Source organism: Triturus cristatus, chromosome 4_2 (genome assembly GCF_964204655.1).
Source record: "Triturus cristatus chromosome 4_2, aTriCri1.1, whole genome shotgun sequence".
In the NCBI taxonomy this organism is placed as follows: Eukaryota; Metazoa; Chordata; class Amphibia; order Caudata; family Salamandridae; genus Triturus; species Triturus cristatus.
In genome coordinates, this window is record NC_140586.1 from 779,088,932 (window position 1) to 779,110,689 (window position 21,758).

General features: G+C 45.3%; 1 protein-coding gene across 1 annotated transcript in view; it reads left to right on the forward strand.

Annotated features, from left to right (window-relative positions):
• LOC146835029 (cytochrome P450 4B1-like) overlaps window positions 1-21,758 on the forward strand; it is a 204,537-nt gene that overhangs the window by 107,475 nt on the left and 75,304 nt on the right. Inside the window, exons 3-4 of the mRNA XM_085602690.1 lie at window positions 3,132-3,176; window positions 19,824-19,951. Coding sequence (XP_085458816.1) covers window positions 3,132-3,176; window positions 19,824-19,951 — 173 coding nt within the window. The remainder of the gene's footprint in view (window positions 1-3,131; window positions 3,177-19,823; window positions 19,952-21,758) is intronic.

Genomic DNA, 21,758 nt, shown 5'->3' on the forward strand with positions numbered 1-21,758 from the left:
TTTTTTTTATTTGAAATTTAAGTGTTTGTTTGTATATTGCTGTATCATTTCAGTGTAATTGAGTAGAAATTATTGTGTATATAAATGTATTTTTATATGCATTTGCAGCCCTGAAAAAGCACTTGTTTATGGGTGAAATGCTTTAGCTGCGTCTGTATGCCTGAAAAAGGAAATATTGAATTTGAAAAAGAATAAAGAATTATCTAGTTCAAACTGGGGAATATGAACCAAATATGTTGAAAACCAAGACTCTTTACTGATTGTGATTATATTGCCTCTCATCATTTTGTTATAGATATTAGGAGTGCTCTGGGTGCACATCGTAAGGACTGTCTTTAGTGTACCAATTGGGAGGATGTGTGATTAGTCTCTGGACTGGGTGGGGTGTGCACAAAATACCATTTCTCTAAACTAGTGCTGCTAATTTTAGTTGGTAAAATACTTGTCCTGAATTTCCCACATAGTCATGTAGTCATGATGCCGCTCAATTAAAATCACTATCCTCACATGAACAGTGACAGTGACATGTGGTTGACTGCGAGTAACTTTAACTGCATGCTCACAGATGAATGCATCTTCTGATCGCTTCTCACTTGAGCTAGCTTAGGAGAATTAAAGGGGGGAGTGGAGAGGAGAGTCCAATGCCCTGCCTCCCTTGGCAAATGGCCTTCAACACCCGATCATCCAAGACGTGGAAGCTCAATTCAGGGGCACTCTGGAAAGTAGAGAAAGAAGAGCATGCAGCAAACATATGGGGGCAGACAGAGGCCTCCTTCTGTAACAGGCATCTCTGCAGAACAAGTGGTTGTCTTGGGCAACAGGGTAGAGACACTCAATGAATGGAGTGCACCAAGAAATAGAACTGGGTGGCTTGTTGGCTCACTCTGCACATTAGTTCAAATATTGTACTGGCTTTAATGACTTGCCTTTTGTTTTTCATTACTGTGCCTCATTTATGCTTTAGAGCCATTATTACGGAGGGATGAATTGTCTTATGAGGTCCTCAGTCAAGGCCTTCTTCTAGGTTTAATGACAGCATGGGGAATCAAGAGGAATTATTTAATAAACATTCAGCAATGTTTTTGCCTGAGGTTCTAAACTCCATTCAGAACTGTACCGCATGGGATGTAGCACACTTAGAGATGGGCCTACAAGTCTCAACTGCAGAGCTAAACCAGAAGTCAATCACACCGTTGAGTTCTCCACCGTTCCACAGTCTTGTTTTATCCATTCTCGACAGTCCTGCTTTCTCCTTTATTTTCAGTCCTTATTATTCTATCTTCTTCAGAAATAAATTTCTCTATCGTCTGCTGCTTGGATTTCTATTGCCAGTCTGGATTTGTTAATCACACTCAGCCCTGATTTCCCTTCATCGCCAGACTGATTTCTACATCACCCTCAGACTGGATGTATTCATCACCCTCAGACTCAAGATCTCAGCCCTGATTTGTACTGCACCCTCATTCATCAAACCAACTTCAAGTCCAGTCTTTACCTCAGTGAAGAGCAAACTCAAATGGGAGATACCACACACTGATGAACTAGTGTCTGCAACTTGGGCAGTCAATTGCATACTCACACCACATTCCCACACTCATTCACTGCTCTCTTCTTCTCACTTTCATTTCTTTCTTTTGATTTACTCAAAATCATTTTAAGGGAGCTCTTCTTTCATATGTGCATATATGTGCCTACGCACATATATATTGACATGCTACACCCTCACTACGGCTTAAAATCACTCTCCTCTCACTCACTGATCTTGCCCACACACACCAGATTTACTAATACCCCTCTCACTCGTCTCACTTCTGATCACTCTCAATCCACCAAGACTGCATGCCAAGTTCCTGTGACCCCATGTGTAGAGTAGATCCTTCTGCAACCACACTGCACGCCCTCTGAGGGACATTAGCAGACTATTACTAGGGGGTCCTACAGACACAGAGCGAGATTACCTACTCAAAGTACTGCACTAGCCAGTATCACTGCCACAGACTATCTGAAAAATCACCTTTCATCAGCTAAATACCAGATTGTTGCATTTCTGGACTTAGAATGCTGGCATGTTAGGGCCTTTAGGCATTGGTAATCAGCTAAACACCTTTCAGTGCATATCCTCTGGTTCCTAATGCATGGCCAGAAATTGATTTTTAGGTAAGGCAACTGTAAAACTACATAGACTGTGCAGGTGGCGTTAAATTGATTGCCGCATGTGCATTGCAGTGCATGTTTTCATCACGATTTGAGAGATTTTAAAAACCTGGAACTGCCCTAAGCCAAGCTGCTGCATGCACATATTAGAATAAACTCTTGTGATATGTTCAAATGCCTACCTCTAACATTGAATGAGTCACCTGTAGAAGGTGCTTTGGAGCCCACATGTCCCAGGCGAGATGTGGACATGAAGCATGTCAGTATGTAATTAGAAGGTTTCTAAGTAACAGAATTGATTCAGAATTGCTACTTAATGCACAAGACAGGCCCTTCTTTATCACGAATCTGAGTTTTAGGTATTTTTTTCCTCTTGGCAGGCCAATAAATGCGTTCCCCCGGGCCAATTGTGACTGCAATTCGATTTCACCCAGCCCAAGAAAATGTCAGGTTTGCACGTCTCGGATAATCCGTATCCCATAGAAGTGATATGAAATTCGACTCTTCCCTGTTGTGACTGCCAACCGCGCACTAAAACAAAAGCGCAAAGCATTCATTCAGCTATCCTGCCACACTGACATTGTTATTTCTAAAATGCACGGTCCAGTTTTGCCACATTTAACCATAACTGCAAAAACGCAAAAATAGTTGTCATAGTATTCCCTCTTTTGGACCCCAGAACTTGTTGCATGCAGATCTGAATGTGAGTAGTTTACCAAATTTGATAAATGTGGACATAAATGACAATTTATTGGGGCTTTAACATGACAGTAAAATATGGAGCCATTACATTACCTCAAGTAAGTAGTCACTGGCAACAGATTACACAATTACAAATTGTTTTTACGTTTGTTCTTTAAAAATAAAACTATTTGAATAATATACACCTATTTGTTCATCATATATTCTATTTAGCAAAAGTGTGTACCCGAAATCCATTTCTTACTCTCCTCGCTATTTTATATTCTTTTCCCTAGATCCCAAGGGTGCAATGGTGTACAATTTCGTAGTACCCTGGATTGGTACGTATGGAAACGATTCTAAACTCCTTTCTGAAATATTGTGGCAGGAAATGACAATAGAAAGGACATTTTGTATTGGTGCATTGTACATAGCTACAAGGATGCATGCCTCCAAATAGTTGGGGTAATTCAAACTAAATAACTGTGTGCTTTTTTGCCAATTTGTGATTTTTAGAGAAATGCTAATTTTTAAGAATGTTGTTCTATTAAACTATTACTTGTTTCTCCTATGATATGATTAACACAACTCTACGGAAGATCTAATGTTGTATTCATGTGGCTTGACTTGTAATGGGCATCATAGGAGTTATTATTTAAGTGATGTTCTGCTGTTACTTCTTTAAATATCAGAAGCTTGATAAAAACATAAATCTAAAAGTCTGTAAAGGGAAGTGCTGCTGAGACTGCTGATAATTAGTGTAAGCTGTACTGTATGCTGTGTTTGAGAAAAAATGTCCAGGTCACTACCCACCTTACGACTTTACTTCGATTGCGTTAGGACCAGATGCAAACACTCCGATTCAGAGTTTTCAAGTGCAAAAAAATATTTTCCATATAGAGAACTCATTTTAGGAGATGATAAAGTTTTATCGACTCCTAAAATGGGATTGCGACCAGATACCGAATGACATCTTGGAAAGGGGATGTTGTCTATATTGCGATTGAATACCAGTTGTATGCAGCCATTGAAAAGTTACCATTTCCTAACTGGCGGTCGCAAAAAGAAAGGTGTCCCCTTTGAACCTATTTGTGACATGGGGTGCAAATTTCAGAGGGAATATGCAGTAGTCCAGAGGACCACAGGCAACTCTCACTGAAACCTTTGCAAAATGAAAAAAGATTTTGCTATTAAAAGCTACTCCATTTTATTGATAGTTTGAGACAATAGTCTCATCATCTAAGATACATTGGCAAAATTATTACAACACTATAAAAACGTTACAAACAGATAAGCACCAATAAATAATTTTAATAGCACAAAGTACATAGTCACAAAGTTAAAGGCATCGTAAGTTATAAAAACATGCATAAATCATTAGGGGCGTGACTGCTTACCCTAGCCCCAGTGCTTTGGTTCGGATTGCCCAGGCTGTATACAGAAACTTCAAAACAGCCACAACCACAATCGAGGTAGGATTGCTTTTTCATATTCCAAGAGCTTCAATTCGAATTTGCAAGCTAAGGGATCTACACAAAGGGACAATCCATTTGTTTATGGGTTTGGTATAGAGTGGGCAGAAAATTAACATGTGCTTGTTGCTTTCTTGGACAGTTTTACAGTAAAAGCAACGGTCATATCCCTGTTTCTGTTTCCCCCAGTTTGCAGTAAAATCAGCTACTGGGCGGTTCCCATAACTAAATTGAAGAAAGAGGGACCGAGCACACACCGGGTGGAGAAAATCCAGGAATTCCCCAGCGTGAATTACAGATTTGTAGAGAAGGAAAGCACTTGTTAAGCGGCCTAGCCTGGATAAACAGTCCCATCTGCTAATAACGTTTCCCTGGGCCAGATTTTTAACTGTAAGAGTCTCCTTGATGAATAGGGTTCACACCAAAATTTCCCTAGCCACAGTTCGATGCAGGCACTTTTAATCAACAACAGCCATCTGATCTTCCCCCTCCCGTTGGACCCAATAACTTCCTGCAGGCACTCCCTAAGATGGCTCAATTCATAGGACCTCCAAATATGAAGCCAAAACAAGAAAGATCTCAATACTATCTGCACCGAAATCTCATTGATCCCCAAATCAAGGCGAAGGGGGAGCAATGGTGTGCCTTTTCCTAAGTCCAGAAGGCACCTAAGGAAGTTGTTTTCTGCTGTGCTCAAGGCGCTTGTGTTGAAATGGCCCCAACGTTCCGCTCCGTATAGCGCAACCCCTCCTTCCTTGTGCTTTGTAAATTTATATTGCTGGATGGGCAGGGGTCCAGGCTGCTCTTTTTGCAAATTTGTGTACAACTGCAGCCCGATGTTTCATGATTAAGGTGCTCTTGGCAATCTGTGGGTTCCAGGAACTGATGTTGTCCAGCCTAATACCCCGATAATCAAACTGCCGGCCCCTTTCCAATGTTTCAGAGCCCACCTTGATGACCTCTCTCGCTCTCCCTCTCTTGGTATAAATCATGTATTTGGTCTTGGACGTATTCATTTTAAGACAAAAATCTTCTCAGAATTGGTTGAAACTATGAATCAAATTACTCCGTTTCCTTTAGGGAAGTGAAGCTGCTTCCCATTTCTTTTTCTTTTTTTAAAGGCAATCACGGGAGGGTGTTCTGATGGCCCTTGCAGGCCATCTTCCATGTAATTGTGGTCAATCAGAATAGGTCTCAATCTGTGATCTGCCTAATGAAAATATAATAGGTATCTCATACTGTGATTCTCACTGAATTGGAATTTTGCAAGCTAAGCTATTAGTACATATGCCATCTCGCAAAATTAGATACTGGTCACAAAAAGACATTGTAAATTGTAACACTTTTTGCGACCAGAATCTTTATATATATATATATATATATATATATATATATATAACCCTTATTAGTAGCCACAGTCTAATATTGCTCCTTAAGGAGACCTACCATAATATTACCTGATGCAAATTCCAGTTACAAATGGTTTCTAATGGATCTAGTTGGTGTCCCATTGGGATTTGAACATCTGCTGAACTGTACCGGTATTTCTTCCAGTGAATGCCAGTTTCGTACAGGAAGTGGGAATTACTGTTGTCACTTGTTTTTTAATTTAATTGGTAGCAGTTACTCTTGTATCGTTCCCACTTTATGTATATAATCTGCAGACTAAACCAGGCTCTTATTCTGTAACTTGGTCCAGTTGAAACTGTTTGTGCCTGGAAAGATAGCATTTCTACCAGTGATTCGTTGCACTTTTGGCTGCATTTTCCTGTACTTGTTCTCGTGTGATTTGCCCTAAATTTGACAATAGCAGAATTGCATTGAATGAATGAGAATCCATAAGACTCTGTGGAATGGGAACAAGATGTTTGTGTCAGGTCACTAGATCATGCACACCTCACACCATCAGTATCAATGTGACAAAATGCTGTTCTTCTATCGGAAGAAGCAACAGATATGTAGCTAATGTAAGCTTCACTGGTGACTACAGTATTTTCAAGGATATCTATTATCTCAGCCAGAAACACAATAGTCAAAGGACATTTTCCACCATTGGGGAAACAAGAGGCCATACCAAACGTGTAGAAAATTGGACTGACTTAGTGGCAATTAACAATAACAACAATTTTGTATATACATAACTTCTGTTGTCCACTAAGTGGTTCCAAGTGATATCACTTTTTACAGTTCTATGTTTTATAATGCCAAACTGTAATGACTTCATAGGCCAACTTTGAAAGAGAAGAGGAGATATGGGGACCTGCATAAAATGTATGTGTAGAGTTTATTCAATAGTAGAATGTAAGGCTTGTTGCTAGGATAGAATGTTGATCTTTGAAGTGGGGTTGTTGATATTGTAAAGCTGGAAGAGTAAGCTGGAGGTACCTGTTCTGTGTACTATAAATAAAGATTACCAACTTCAATCTCTGTGTTGGGGAAGATCTTTACATTGGCGACGAGGATGGGCCGACCACAAACCCTTACAGCATTTGTTTAAGGGAGGTAGGGGATTGGAAGGAAATGTCACTCCAAGAATTTCTATGTGGATTCTATCAGTGATTGAATATAATTTTGAAATGGAGTACATGAGAGGTTTGAAAAATGTTGTGGCTGATTATCTATCTAGGATGCCAGTGAATGCCATTGAACGAGATTTGGATGATGGGGTAGATGTGATTAAGTGCAATGAAGAGCAAGCATTTGATAAAGAACAATGGGAGACTGCAATGTTAAATGATAAGGTATGACAAGAAGTAATGGTATGCGTGTCGGCAGGATGGAAGGACAGTCATAGTCAAGACATTCGTTTCAGAAGTTATTGGAATGTTGGGACAGAATTGAGTGTAAGTGAGGGGAAGTTGTGGAGAAGAAATAAATTGGTACCGCCAGATAGTCTCAGACGCAAGATAGTAAACATAGCTCACGAAGGGCACTTAGGTAGAAATATGACCAAAAGGCGTGTCCGGCAGTCATTTTGGTGGCCGGGTATGGATAACGAGGTTGAAGAGCTTGTCAAGGATTGTTATGCGCCAGAAGCGACAAGACAAAAGTTGTAAGGCAACCACCGCTTGCATGTTCAGAAAGTCCTAGTCATCCATGGGAAAGAGTGGCAATTGCTTTTTTGGGTCCCATCTTCAAACTTGGCTCTCGGAGCAAATTCTTAATGGTTCTGGTAGATTATCAGTCTAAGTGGTTTGTTGTTGAGAGTACGGACTGCATCGAAACTGAGAAAGTAATTGGATTCATGGAAAGGGTATTCATAATGAAGGTATACCCAAAACACTTGTATCAGACAATGGAGTTCAGTTAGTTTCCAAAAAGATGAAAGAGTTTATCTTCAAAATGGGAATCAATCATGAGAAAGTTGCACTGTTCAGACCCCAGGCCAATGGTTTAGTAGAAAGGATTAATCGATTGATAATGCAGAACATCCAACTCTCTATTTCCAATGGTTTGTCGTAGTCAGAAGAACTTAAAAAATTAGTGTGGTCGTATAGCGTTACACCGCATTCAGTGACAGGTGTTTCTTCTTTTATCTCTCTTAAGGGGCGAGAACCGGGTATGAAAGAGATTCCAGGTTGGCTTAAGAATAAGGAGTGTGTATGGGTTGATCGTAATGCAGTGAAGAATGACGTTGTAGAACAACAGAAAACTGTGGCGTGGTATTATAATACCAGAAAAGGTGTTAAAGATCATGACATAAATGTTGGAGATTGGGTAGCTATTAAGCAAGGGGGAATTATCATCAAAGGTGAGAGCAAGTTTTCACAGCCTATGCAGGTTAAAGTGGTGAAAAAGAACATTCTTATCCTGACAGATGGTTCCGCTTGGAGAACAGGAAATGTTTCCAAATGTCGTGCTCCTGATCGGAATGTACATGATTGATCTTATTCCAGGAGTGTTTATGTGGTTACATTTCTTAATGCATAAATTGTTTATTTTCTTATTTATTTTATTTTTGTAGTATATGTAAGGGGGAAGATGTGTAGAGTTTATCCAATAGTAGAATGTAAGGCTTGTTGCTAGGATAGAATGTTGATCTTTGAAGTGGGGTTGTTGATATTGTAAAGCTGGAAGAGTAAGCTGGAGGTACCTGTTCTGTGTACTATAAATAAAGATTACCAACTTCAATCTCTGTGTTGGGGAAGATTTTTACATTATCCTCTCAAAAATATTTCAACTTTGGTTACTCCTTATTGTTCATCCCCCTCTAAATCTATTTCTGTCTTTATGCGACACTCCCACCCTTCTTCCAGGCTACTCTTGCTTCTTATTTTTACCATGAAAACATCTCATATGCTTCCTAGGTGTGCCCTCACTCATGCCATGTAATTAGAACATGCTTGGCTTCCTCCTACCCTCCTCTACAGAGCTCTGTGTTCTCCTTTGGAGTGTGCTGCTCATGCTCTTTATTGTTGAACATGAAGCAAGCATCCTGCTCAGCAGCTTCAATGTCGCATGAAACTGTTATCTGAAAGAAACAAGTTAGTTAGATTCCTCACCTTAGAATATCCCCAGGCGTCAGGCTGGATCGGGAAAGATTTTCGTCAGCAATACCCTTGCGCGTCGCTAGGCGTCGTCTGCGGCTCCGCATCCGTCGGCGGCGTCGTGCGCCGGGATGACGTCGTCGGAGTACTTAGTGCGCTGACATCAGTTCTTCTTTTGTCCGCGCCAGTAAGCGCCGATCCGGGAAGAACATACCCTTTTAGTAATTTTTTGACTAAACTTTTTTGACTCTTTTAGTCTATTCTCGACGACTCGACTCTGGTGCCGGTAGGATGCCTGGTTTTAAACCCTGTGACTCCTGTTATCGACTTATGTCGGTCACGGACCACCACCGCCGGTGCCTCTACTGCCTTGGGGCCGACCATGATGCCGAGTTGTGCCTCGACTCGAGATTCGGCAGTCGGCTCCGCGCCGTTCACGGTCCCAGTCGAGGGACTGGTCGCGGAGACGCAGCCACAACCACTCGTCTGTTTCCACGTCTTTGGGTAAGTCGAAGCATAGTAAGAAGTCCAAGAGGCGACATCGCTCTTCGGGCTCCCCTCGCCGGTCGCGTGACTCGGCTGAGGGTTCAGGTGGTACCACCCACGCGGCTCCGTCGGAGCCGCAGGAGTCCCATCCGTCCCCATACCCGCCGGTCCCTGGGACTAACGCGACTCCGGCGGAGATCAGTGCATTCCTCATGGCCATGAGGAACCTGGCTCCACCGTTGACGCCTGCCGGCGTGCCTTCGGGTCCCTGCAGGCTCGACTGGGAGGCCTAGCGAGCCGGCAGCTCCGGCCACGGCGCCGTCCCCGACTCCGTTCCCGACATCGCAGGTCCCCGGGGGGTCCAGGCCTGGATCCCAGTCGGCGCCGGTCGACCTCACGACCCCTCCGCTGGCGCTGACTCCTCCGGTGCCACCCCGACGCTGTCCCCGGACGACGTCGATCCCCAGTTTAGATCCGGTCCGGGCCCGGCGTCGGAGCGGCGCCGTCCGGCGCCGCACCCGACGCCGATGGGTGGCAATTTCATCTTCCTCCCGGCTCCGATCATTCCACCTGTCTACCAGGAATCGGATGACGGTTACGACTGGGAGGGGTCTGAGGACCCTCTGGCTCGGCAGGGCCGGTTATCTCAGGACTGGGCAGACGAGCTGGGGGATGCCAGTGGTCTTGACGCCTCCCCTGACACTGGCTTCATCTCTCCTCCGACCGTGGCTTCGGAGGAGGGTGCTGCATTTTCTGTGGTGCTGCGTAAGGCGACCGAAGCCCTTGGGCTGGAGCTAGCTGCTGTGGCCGTGAGGACTAACCTCCTCACTGAAATACTCCAACCGTTAGCAAGCTCCTCGGAGCCTCTGCTGCAGTTTAACGAAGCACTAGGGCACTTGGTCCAAGCCCTCCACAGTACCTCGTGTGGACCGGAACATGGCCCGGCGCCACCGCCCTGCACCAGGCGACCCCAGTTTTCTGTCCATGCACCCCACGCACGAGAGCCTGGTTATCCAGGCCTCTACTTCCCAGACCTCCTTCCCGTCCGGTCCGCCGGATCGGGAATCCAAGAGACTATAACAGTTTGGTAAGAAGCTGTTCTCCTCCCTTAGTTTGGGACTGCGGTCTATTAACACCGCTTGTCTCTTGGACCGTTATTCCCACTCCCTGTGGGATGCGGTGGAGGACGTGCTGCCCCAGTGTCCGGAGGAGGCCCGGACACGGCTCGCGCCGAGGGGCAGGATGCAGCACGCCACGCTATCCGATGTGGATTGGACACTACGGACTCGCTGGGTAGGGCCATGTCGACTACAGTGGCGCTTCGCCGCCACGCCTGGCTGCGGTCCACGAGTTTTTCTGGGGCTGTCCAGAGCACCCTCATGGACATGCCCTTTGATGGCAGTCGCCTTTTTGGCGACAAAGTGGATAGTGCGCTGGAGCGCTTTAAGGACTCCCGGGCTACGGCCAAGTTCTTGGGCCTCTCGGTCCCGCGACCACAACCTTCCGCTTTTCGCCCCTTTCGTGGCCAAGGAAGAGGCGCCCCCTCACGTCTGCCTAGCCACAGGCCGTAGAACCAACCTCCACGCTGTCGCGGACGTGGATTCCGCCAAGGCGGTACAGGGGAACAACGTGCCGGTCCGTCCACATCTACCCCAGCAGCATCCGCCTCAAAGCCCTCCTAGTCCGTGCTTTCAGGCCCATTCCACACCTGTGGGAGGCAGAGTTCGCCATCACCTGCTCCACTGGCGTTCCAACACATCGGACAGGTGGGTGCTGCAAATCGTCTGAAGGGGCTACTCCCTCCCCTTCGAGGCGACCCCTCCAGCCATGCCACCGAAGTACCACCGCATGTCTAGGGATCACTTGAATCTTCTACAGGAGGAAGTTACGGCCCTCTTGGCCAAGGGGGCCATCGAGCGCGTTCCTGGTCCAGAAGTAGGTTGTGGTTGTTATTCCCACTACTTTCTCGTTCCCAAGAAGGGCACAGGGGGCCTATGCCCTATCTTGGACCTCAGGAGCGTCAACGCCTTCCTCCGGAAGGAGAGGTTCAAGATGCTCACCTTAGCTCAGGTTCTGGCTGCCCTAGACCCTGGAGACTGAATGGTAGCGTTGGACTTGCAGGATGCTTATTTCCACATCCCCGTCCTACCGGCCCACCGGCGTTACCTGCGGTTCACGGTGGGCCAGGAGCATTTTCAGTTTACCATGCTCCCCTTCGGCCTCAGCAGTGCCCCTCGGGTGTTCACGAAAGTGATGGCGGTGGTCGCAGCTCATCTGCGCAGATTGGGGGTTCCAGTCTTACCCTATCTCGACGACTGGTTGTTGAAGGCGGGCTCGCCCCAGGCAGTCGTCTCCCACCTCCAGACTACGGCCGACCTCCTGCATTTGCTGGGGTTCTCCATCAATGTGCCGAAGTCGCATCTGAGTCCCTCCCAGAAGCTCCTCTTCATCGGAGCGGTTCTGGACTCGGCGCAGTTCCGGGCCTATCCTCCGGAACAGCGGGTCCGGGATATTCAGGCTCTGCTTCCCATCTTTTGGCCTCTATCCCGGGTTATGGTCAGGTTGGTGCTGCGGCTTCTGGGTCTGATGGCCTCCTGCATCCTGCTGGTACATCACTCCAGGTGGCGGATGCGGGCTCTGCAGTGGGACCTGAGGTTTCAGTGGGCCCAGCATCGAGGCAACCTGTCCGACCATGTCTTGATCTAGGAGGGCACGGCAAGACAGTTGCAGTGGTCGTTCACGGACCGCGATTGGGTCGGTGGCAGATCCCTCCCTGACCAGAGCATGTAGTGGTGACGGATGCATCCCTCCTGGGATGGGGGAGCCACATGGGAGAGGCGGAGATCAGAGGACTCTGGTCTCCGGCGGAGTCTCGGCTCCATATCAACCTTTTGGAGCTAAGAGCGATCCGGCTTGCACTGAAGGCATTCCTTCCCTCTGTCCGGAGAAGTGTAGTGCAGGTGTTCACGGACAGCACCACCGCCATGTGGTACTGCAACAAACAGGGCGGGGTGGGGTCGTGGACCCTTTGTCAGGAGGCTCTGCGCCTCTGGACATGGCTGGCACATCAGGGCATCACCCTGGTGGTTCAACATCTGGCGGGCTCTCTGAACGCCAGAGCAGACGAACTCAGCCGCCGGTGCATGATGGATCATAAATGGCGTCTCAAGTCGGACGTGGCACAAGGCCTCTTCCAGCAGTGGGGAGAGCCTTGGTTAGATCTATTCGCCACCGAAGAGAACGTGCAATGTCAGCAGTTCTGCGCGTTGGAGTTTCCAAGGTGGCACTCGCTCGGGACGCCTTTCGTCGCGAGTGGAGTTGCGGTCTGTTGTACGCCTTTCCGCCTATACCACTTCTGCCCAGAGTGCTGAAGAAGATCAGGCGCGACCGGGCCCAAGTCATCTTGGTGGCTCCGGATTGGGCACGAAGGTACTGGTATCCCGAGCTACTCAGTCTGTCGATCGCTCCCCCGGTACGACTGCCTCTTCAGGAGGACCTTCTGTCGCAGCAGCAGGGAACGGTCCTCCACCCGAACCTGTCCATTCTCCACCTCCATGCGTGGAGATTGAGCGGTGACAGTTGATGCCATTTGACTTGCCTCCTGACGTCTGTGATGTTATTCTGGCAGCCAGGCGTCCCTCCACAAAATCGGTATACGCCTGCAGGTGGAACAAATTAGTGGCATGGTGCACAGCAAAGGCTGTGGATCCCCTTTCAGCCCCTCTTTCTGAGGTTCTCCTCTTCCTTCTTTCCATGGCCCAGCAGGGCTCTGCTCTGGGCACTCTTAAAGGTTATCTTTCTGCTATCGCTGCTTTCCTACGGCTCCCTGATTAGCCTTCTCTTTTCAAATCCCCTGTTGTTTCTCGCTTCTTTAAGGACATTACTCACATGTTTCCTCCTGTCCCTTTCGTAATGCCTCAGTGGGATTTGAATCTTGTATTGACATATCTGATGTGCACTCCCTTTGAGCCACTTCATAATTGTCCCCTTCGTCTGTTGACACTTAAGACTGCTTTCCTGGTGGCCATCACCTCTGCTAGATGGGTGAGTGAGCTCCAGGCCCTTTCTTCTAAGCCTCCTTTCCTTTCTGTCCATCGGGACAAAGTTGTTCTAGGGACTCATCCTTCCTTTCTCCCTAAGGTGGTGACTGCCTTTCACATCGGGCAGTCGGTTACCCTGCCCACCTTCTTTCCGCCTCCGCACCCCTCGAAAGAGTAAGAGAGGCTCCACCGTCTGGACCCTAAACTGGCGCTGTCCTTCTATCTGGACCGCATCAAGCAGTTCCGAGTGGACGACCAACTCTTTGTCGGTTACGTGGGCGCTAAGAAGGGACGAGCGGTGCACAAACGAACCATCTCTCGGTGGGTCGTTTTGTGTATCAAGGCCTGCTACTCCTTAGCTAAAAAGGAACTTACTGTGGGGCTGAGGGCCCATTCAACTCGGGCCACAGCGGCGACCGCTGCCCTGGGCCAGGTAGTCCCCTTGCAGGACATTTGTCAGGCAGCAACGTGGGCCTCGCTGCACATGTTTGCCAAACATTATTGCCTGGACAGCCAAGTCCGGAGAGACGGCTTCTTTGGCCGTTCTGTTCTCCAGGACTTTCTGGTGTGATCTTGGTTCGCAGACCCACCACCGGGGTTGGTATTGCTGGGGTATCTATTCTAAGGTGAGGAATCTAACTAACGTGTTTCTTTCAGATGAACAAGTTACTTACCTTCGGTAACAATATATCTGTAAGAAACATTAGTTAGTGAGATTCCTCACCGACCCACCCATCCTCCCCGTTCTGCGAAACGATATCCAGGGTTGAGGTCATCCCTTTCAGGACCCTAGAATTTTTTGGCACCAGTGTCGGTCTCTTGCATGGCTCTGCGTTCCTGGTGCGGAAAGCTATGTACAAGAACTGACGTCAGCGTGCAAGGGCGGCATCTAAGTACTCCGACGTCATCCCGGCGCACGACACTGACGACGGACGCGGAGCCGCAGACGACGCCTAGCGACGCGCAAGGGTATTGCTGACGAAAATCTTTCCGGATCCAGCCTGACGCCTGGGGATATTCTAAGATGAGGAATCTAACTAACTAATGTTTCTTACAGATATATCGTTACCAAAGGTAAGTAACTTGTTCGTCAAGCACAGGAAAGATGCTGCTTCCCTTGGATCTGTGCAGACCTGAGGAAGGCACAGGTGCTGGTGTGTGGTTACGCCACAACATGACCCATCTTTCAACTTCTTCTCTTGATGTCTGATGAAAAGCAAGGTAGAATGGAGAAGCCATTTGCAGAGTCTTGTAGCTTCTCTCCCTTGCTGGCACATTACGCATCAATCTTAGAACCCAGATTCAGGCTCCACACTTCTATACAGGGGATCTGTGGCTGTGAAGACTCTTGTCTGTGGTACCGACACAACAGCATGCATTCTTCAATTCTTCTGTCCCAGTTCAAAGTGAAAACATTCACCGCTGATATAAGTGAATTCTGTAGCGTGACATCTGTTTCTTCATCACAGTGGTGGAGAGCTTTCATAATTCCTCATTACAAAACAATGCTATCTGCCTGCCTCTGGAGCTGTGTGGCTCTGAGCAAGTGGAAATGATGGCTAAAGTTCTGAATTCCTATGAAAAGTTCAATATGATTTGTCTCAGTGGAGATGAGTAAAAGCATGAATAGTACTACAGTTTACAAAATAGGTGCTGTATGAATTTGGATCTGTGAATATTTGTATTAATTCTCTTTCAGTTTTCACGGTAAACTTTCTGAGTTTTTGCACCACCCAGGAAACAGCAAGAGCCTCTTTCTCCATAACCGAATAATTCAGTTCTGCCCCTCCAAGGCTTCTGGAGATAAACAAAATGGTCTTTTCTAAACCATTGTGTCTTTGTAACAAAACTGCCCCAAGGCCTTTTGAATTGGCATCAGACATGATTATAGACTCATGCCCCGGCTCAAAGCTCTGAAGACTGGAAGCCCCCCTGAGCATTTCCTTAATAGAGCCAAACTCCAACTCACACTCACCATTCCAAACAAAGAGAGTGCTCTTCTTGAGAAGAGCCCTCAAGTTTTTATTCTTTTCTGAAAAATTGGGAATGAACTTATTGCAATACTCAGTCATTCCCAAAAATGTTATCACCTCTTCTTTGGACGACAGACTGACTAAATTGTTAATATTTTCAACCAAATCTTTTTTAAGTTCAATTCCATCTGGAGTTATTTTGTGAGCAAGATAATCTATTTCCTCCGAATTGAATTTGCCTTTCAAAGGGACACCATTTTCTTTGAACCTCTGTAATACCTCACTTACCCTTTGGTTGTGTACAGTAGCATCTTCAACATAAATAAGAACATGATCTTGAAATATTTTAATACCCGATAAACCTTCCAACATCTTTTCCATTACACGCTGAAAAACAGCAGCAGCAGATATTAATCCGAAAGGCATACGTATGAATTTGAACGTGCCAAACGGAGTAACAAAAGCCGTTAGGTCTTGAAACTCGTGGTGAAGTCTAACTTGGTGGCATGCCGAGGCAAGATCCACAGTTGTAAAATACTTTGTCCCTTTTAACATGGAAAGCATTTCATTAATATTTGGAAGGGGATAGTGGTCTACAATGACATTTTTATTTAATCGCGCAAATCTACACAAAGGCGAACTTTACCATTAGCCTTCTTCACCATAACTACTCTGGGCCAACCATTGGGTAGCTTCCTCTTCCTCATATGATACCATTATCCTTTAACTTGTCCAATTCAGTTTTCATCTTTTCTTTGACAAGTAAAGGCACACCTCTAACTTTCCTCACAACTGGTTTGGCACCTTCTTTGATTCTTATTTTGTGTACATATTTTCAAATACAGCCAAGTTGTTTTTTAAACACTCCAGGAAACTCTTCCTCAAAATTGGGCTTAATGGAATCAACACTATTCACTTGTAAGATTTGCCTCAATTTCACTGAGGGAGTCTCATTGGGATCAAGATATACACCTAATTATTTCTGATGAATCCAACTAATGAGGGAGTCTCCTCTTACAGAAACATACATTTTCCCTGCAGTAAATCTATCTTTGAAGTGAATAGAACCAATCAAATATTCTACAAGTTTGATGGGTTGACCGCCATAACCTTTGGGAGAAATGTCAGGTTTTAATAACTTAACTTTACATGCTAAGTTTTTTTCAAAGAAAACTCTGGGGATCAACGTTATCTTTGCACCAGATCAAATAATATGGAAACCGTAGCACCTTCAATTTGAACTGATTCCCGGGGACCTCCTATGACAAATTAAACTTGCATGATGATTTCATCTTCTGAAGAATCATCAACGAATTCACAAGATACTTCTTGAATTCTTTTTTTTGTATTACCAATATAGTACTCCGGCAACAAGTTGAAAGATGCCCTTTCTTCCCACATTTCTTACAAGTGGTTTTCCATCCTACAGAGCCCTTAAAATTTGCATAGTGTCGAACATCCCCACACCTATAACATTTTCCAGAGTTAGATTGTGAAGAATTGTTAAAGTCTTTTTGTGGCGGAAGTGGAGCATTGCTAAAGTCTTACTGCGGTGGACGTGAATTAAAGCTATTATAGTTCATTTTGCGCAAAGAAACAGTTTGTGCTGTTTCTTCTTTTGGTGTAATGGCGTTCTTCTTTATCAAGCTTTGCTGTGTTCAAAGTTCTTGGCAAGGGTAACAACATCAGAGAGAGAAGGATCATCTTTTTGCTGAAAGCTCTCTCTAGCTTTCTCTACACAACACCCTAACATGAATTGATCATGAAGTCTTTCTTCAGTGTTGACACCAAAAGAACATGTGGAAGCAAGTTTCCTCATCACAGAAACATATTCTTCAACAGGTTCGCCTGACCTCTGCATTTGTTTCCCATATTGATATCTTTCTTAAACCCTGGAATCTCTTGGTAAGTAGTGTACGTCTAATTTCTTCATGCATATTTCGTAGTCATTTAAATCCTTACTTATTTCAGCAGATAAGTCAGGCAGGTATTGAAAAACCTCTTGGCCTTCTGAGCCAAGGCAATGAAGTAATAAAGCTATTCCGTGCTCTGCGCTGAAAGATGTTCCATACACTCTTGCGTAATTGATGAAAAAAATTCTTCAATTTTTTCGAAGCGATTTGTGGTTCTCCAGAATTCATAAGAAAGAAAGGAGAAGGTGGAACATTCTGCATGTTGATGAAGATGTGAAGATCAAATGAAGAAATGATAAATGGCAAAAAGCTGTGCGTGTCAGAGATGAAGAATGGAGCTGCACACAAACTAGTGAAAGCAGGAAAGCTGAGTGTGTCAGCGTAAATGTTAAGACCTGCACGCAAATTACACAAAAGCTGAAGAAGGGCGGCTGTGCATCAAAAAGCTTTTTAAAGAATTAAAGAAGAAAAGCTGTGTGCATCAGCGGTAGCAAGAACAATTGAGCACACAAACTGCAAAGCTGTCCGTGGCAGCAATAGCAGGCAAAGCGTGCACGTAAGGAGCAACAAGGTAGCAGGCAAGTTGTGCACATCAACAGTAATAAGAGCAGCTGAGCGCAAGAAGAAATCAGGAAAGCTGTGTGCATCAGCGGTAGCAGGCATGTTGTGCGCTTATGCGGTGACAAGAGCAGCTGAGCACAAGAAGAAATCAGGTAAGCTGTGCGCATCAGCGGTAGCAGGCAAGCTGTGCGCGTCAGCAGTGACAAGAACAGCTGAGCGCACAATGGAAGGTTAGTTGCTTGGCAGCATGGTAACAATTGACTACAGAACGTGACGAATAAAGGCACACGCTGCGTACAGTTGTGCACATCAGCGGTGACGAGAGGGGCTGAGCAGACAATGGAAATGTTAGTTGCTTGGCAACATGGTATCAATTGACTACAGAACGTGACGAATAAAGGCACACGCTGCATACAGGGACGTCGCGTCTGACGAACAAACAGTACGATGTGAGGAAAGTATGGAGATGAGATTCCTCGCACGACTCCTCAAATGCAGACCCTCGCAGGCAGAAAAGCGCTGGGTTTCAATGCACGAGCGCAGATGCTCGCGGGCAGAAAATCGTTAGAATTTAATGCACATGGCCTTGAGAAAGTCATGCGCTCACCCAACAAGGCAAATTTAAGAAAACCATGGGGAAGGCAGATGAGCAAGAAGAATTGAAATTCCCAAGTTACAAGCCTACCACCAAATCTCCTTACTTGAAACGAAGGACGTCCAGGTGTCCGAAAGTCTCTTGGTAAGGGTGAGCAAGTTAAATGAACGAAGTCTTGAAAGGATGAAGCGGTTGAATATTGCAATTAAAGATAAGTCTTGAAAGTAGTGAAGATTGTGGTGAATGAAATAGAAGTGACCTTGATATGAAATAAGGTTGAGTTGAAGTCCAAAGGTAGGTCCAATCTTTTCCAAGTCTTCGCCAATGAAATTAAGTAGTAGACAGCGGCAGGTTGGAAGCCAGGATGCTTTTTTAAGGTGGATCAAATACACTTCAGCCTCAGAAGCACAGCCATCATCAGGACAGGCCAGGCTCTTAATAACTGACTCCTTCAAACATCAACATTCCATCACTAGGGACAACCAAGATGCAGTCCCAACATTCTAGTTAGGCTAACACTGATTTACAATGCCCATCAGTGTTCGCTGTGAAGCACATAGGATACTAGAAACATATAGGATACTACACTCTCCTTCCAGTACGTACTTATAAGGGAGCAGGACTACCAAATATGGCAGAAGTCACCTATCTATTCTGCATCACCAGCAAAGGGGAGACGAAGAGGGTTATATAGTGTGAAGGCTGGTCGGCATGTAATACCACTGAATTATCAGTTTATATGTAAAACCACTGAACCATCACTGTATAAGCCGTCTCCTGTGGGGAATGCTGTGGTATGTGTTGGGGATATCCTGCCACAGAGTTTGCCGTTGCTTAGCCGAGATGCATCCAGGGGTACTATTCTGCCACCTAGCTTGGCAAGTGTGCCTATGAAGGGGTGTGGAGTGCTTCAAGGCACGGTATGTGTTAGAGATGAGACCTGTACAGCGAGGTAGGTTCTAATCATCTATTCGAAGGGAGTATAATCTCGAGTGGCTCCCTGACAGTTGGGAGAACGCAGTGCCCAGTGGTGCAATTGAAAGTACTCTATCGTGCCATTTCGGGGAGGTTAAAGTCTCTTGCAGTGCTCCAAAAACTTGGCATTGCTACCCGTGAACATATCCAGTAACATTCTACAATCCCAGGCTTCCCAGCTGGGGAATGTGGGGGAGATCAGTGCTGGGGTAAACTCTGCGCTATGGGTGATTGGGGTGTTGGGAAGGGGAAAGTAGTGAGGCCACTCCTGATCTCAGTCTTTTCCTAAATATCAAGTAACCAAGTAGGTACTGCGTGGTCAGGCATGCATAGAGAGCATGCCTGCCCACACGGTAAACACTTTCATTTGTATTGGTGGTGCTGTGAATTAAAACGCGTCTTTTAACATACTGATTTCCCAAATAGTTCCAATCTTTTGAAATATTGTCATGCTTTTAACCTGCTGGTGATTTCTTTGTCCCATAGGAGAAGGATTACTGGTTTTGTCTGGGCCAAAGTGGTTTCAGCATCGAAGACTGTTGACTCCTGGCTTTCACTACGATGTTTTAAAACCTTATGTGGAATTGATCTCGAACTCAACCAAAATTATGCTGGTATGGATTTATATGGCTTTTCATGCCAGCTACCTTTTATTTAGACTCCCATTTCAAGGGGGTGGGCTGCACAGAAGCAGGGATGGCTTAATATGGTCTACTATTTATTCCTCCTTTAAAAACATCACATTATGATTTAATCTTTACTTATGTGCATGTATTTGTTTGCCTTGCTGTTTCTACATATGAAGTAGCTCTTAACAAAGGTGTTTATTCAGGACGGACATACACCTGGTTTAATACCTGCAGTGGGATAGGAACAGGCTTTATGGGTACTTACATCATTATTTTCCTCTGTAAAGGCATTGTAAGTGATATGTGTGACTAGTAAGTTGTGTGTTCTCTCACAAACATGTAGTGTGGTGATTGTAAAGGGTATGAACGTTGTACTAAGAATAGCGCTTCCCCCAACTTTATAATTGAGCAAAGGAACCGTGAGTTTGGCAGATAGGATACCGTCTGCTCTATGATGCATGTGCTAGATTTGACAAATCAACCATTTGTGCCATTTGTAAATATGCATGAAATTCGGCAGACTCTTAACAGGCTTACTTTTGGTATTTTTAAAACTGCAGAACCATCAAGGGGGATACAGTTAAAGGGTGGGGGCTCCAAAATGTTTTCATTTGCTGGTAACTGTGGCATCCTCTGACGAATTCCGATTCAGCATGATTCACCCTGTGTGGGTCTGGCACGTTTTGTGCAGATTCGTCTAGGAAGGGGATAGAGCGCTCTCAAAACATGATTCTGCTATTGTGAAAACTCCAATTTTGTTGTGCAAGGAGATGAACCAGCCATTGCGCTGAACCCAGAAATTCCGCCAGTAATGGAGGGGCGAGGTGGCATTTATTAATCGGGCTGAGATGCCCACCTTCGAGAACTCTCCACCATCTTGAAGCAGGGTAGGATTTTTTTTAAGGCAGAGGTTAGTCTGATCGAAGGCAGTATCGATGTAACGGTTTATCAATTTCTTTTTCCTGAATCTGAGGAATTGCTCTTAGAAGCCTAAGTGACTAGTAGGGAGTTCCAGAGGGTGGAATAGATTCTTTTATATGGAAAGTCTCGTCCTCACCCAAAATATTTCTTGAGTTTATAGAGAAGACCGTTTAGCTGATTGGTGGATGCTGCCTTCAGACGAAGGCTTCTGTGAGGTGGATGAATTTTTGAGGAATAGTGTGATCTTAAAGAGTGTTGATATGAACTGATTTTGTGTTAAGTGCTTCTATTTTTTGCTATCACATATCGTCTTAGATTTGGCCAAACACTGTGCGAGCCTCTGTGTGAAAATTCTCCACTGCTCATGTTATATATCTGCTTCACTTTCCTCAGTCCAGGAGCTCGACTTACTTTTGGCTGTACCTCGTCTCCTCTATGCAACAGTTCTCGGAGGAAGGATGTTTTGCTTCCTCTTATGCCCCTCACTTGGCATAGAATTTTCCCTTTTTAGTCTGGCCTTTGTTGTGCGTCCTTCGTCCTAATACCTCTTGCAGACCCCACCGTCTCCTGTATTCTCGTTTTGTTTAATTTCCTTTCAATCAGTGTTTCTTTGTCTGGTCAATTATCACTGTTGCTTGACTATACGCTTGAGTTTCTGCACTCAGTTTCTCACACACTCCAGGTTTGAGAAATGCAGTGTTTATGAATTTATGATCAAAACCTGTTCCTAAAACACCAGTGAGAAACTTTGGCGGATTTTTGCTGAGCCTATAGGAGTTGATCAAATACATTCTGAGAATAGTGTTTTAAATGCACTGGTAAAATTGTATTGCGTGTCAGTTGATTACATTTTTCTGCTAGTGTGCCTTTC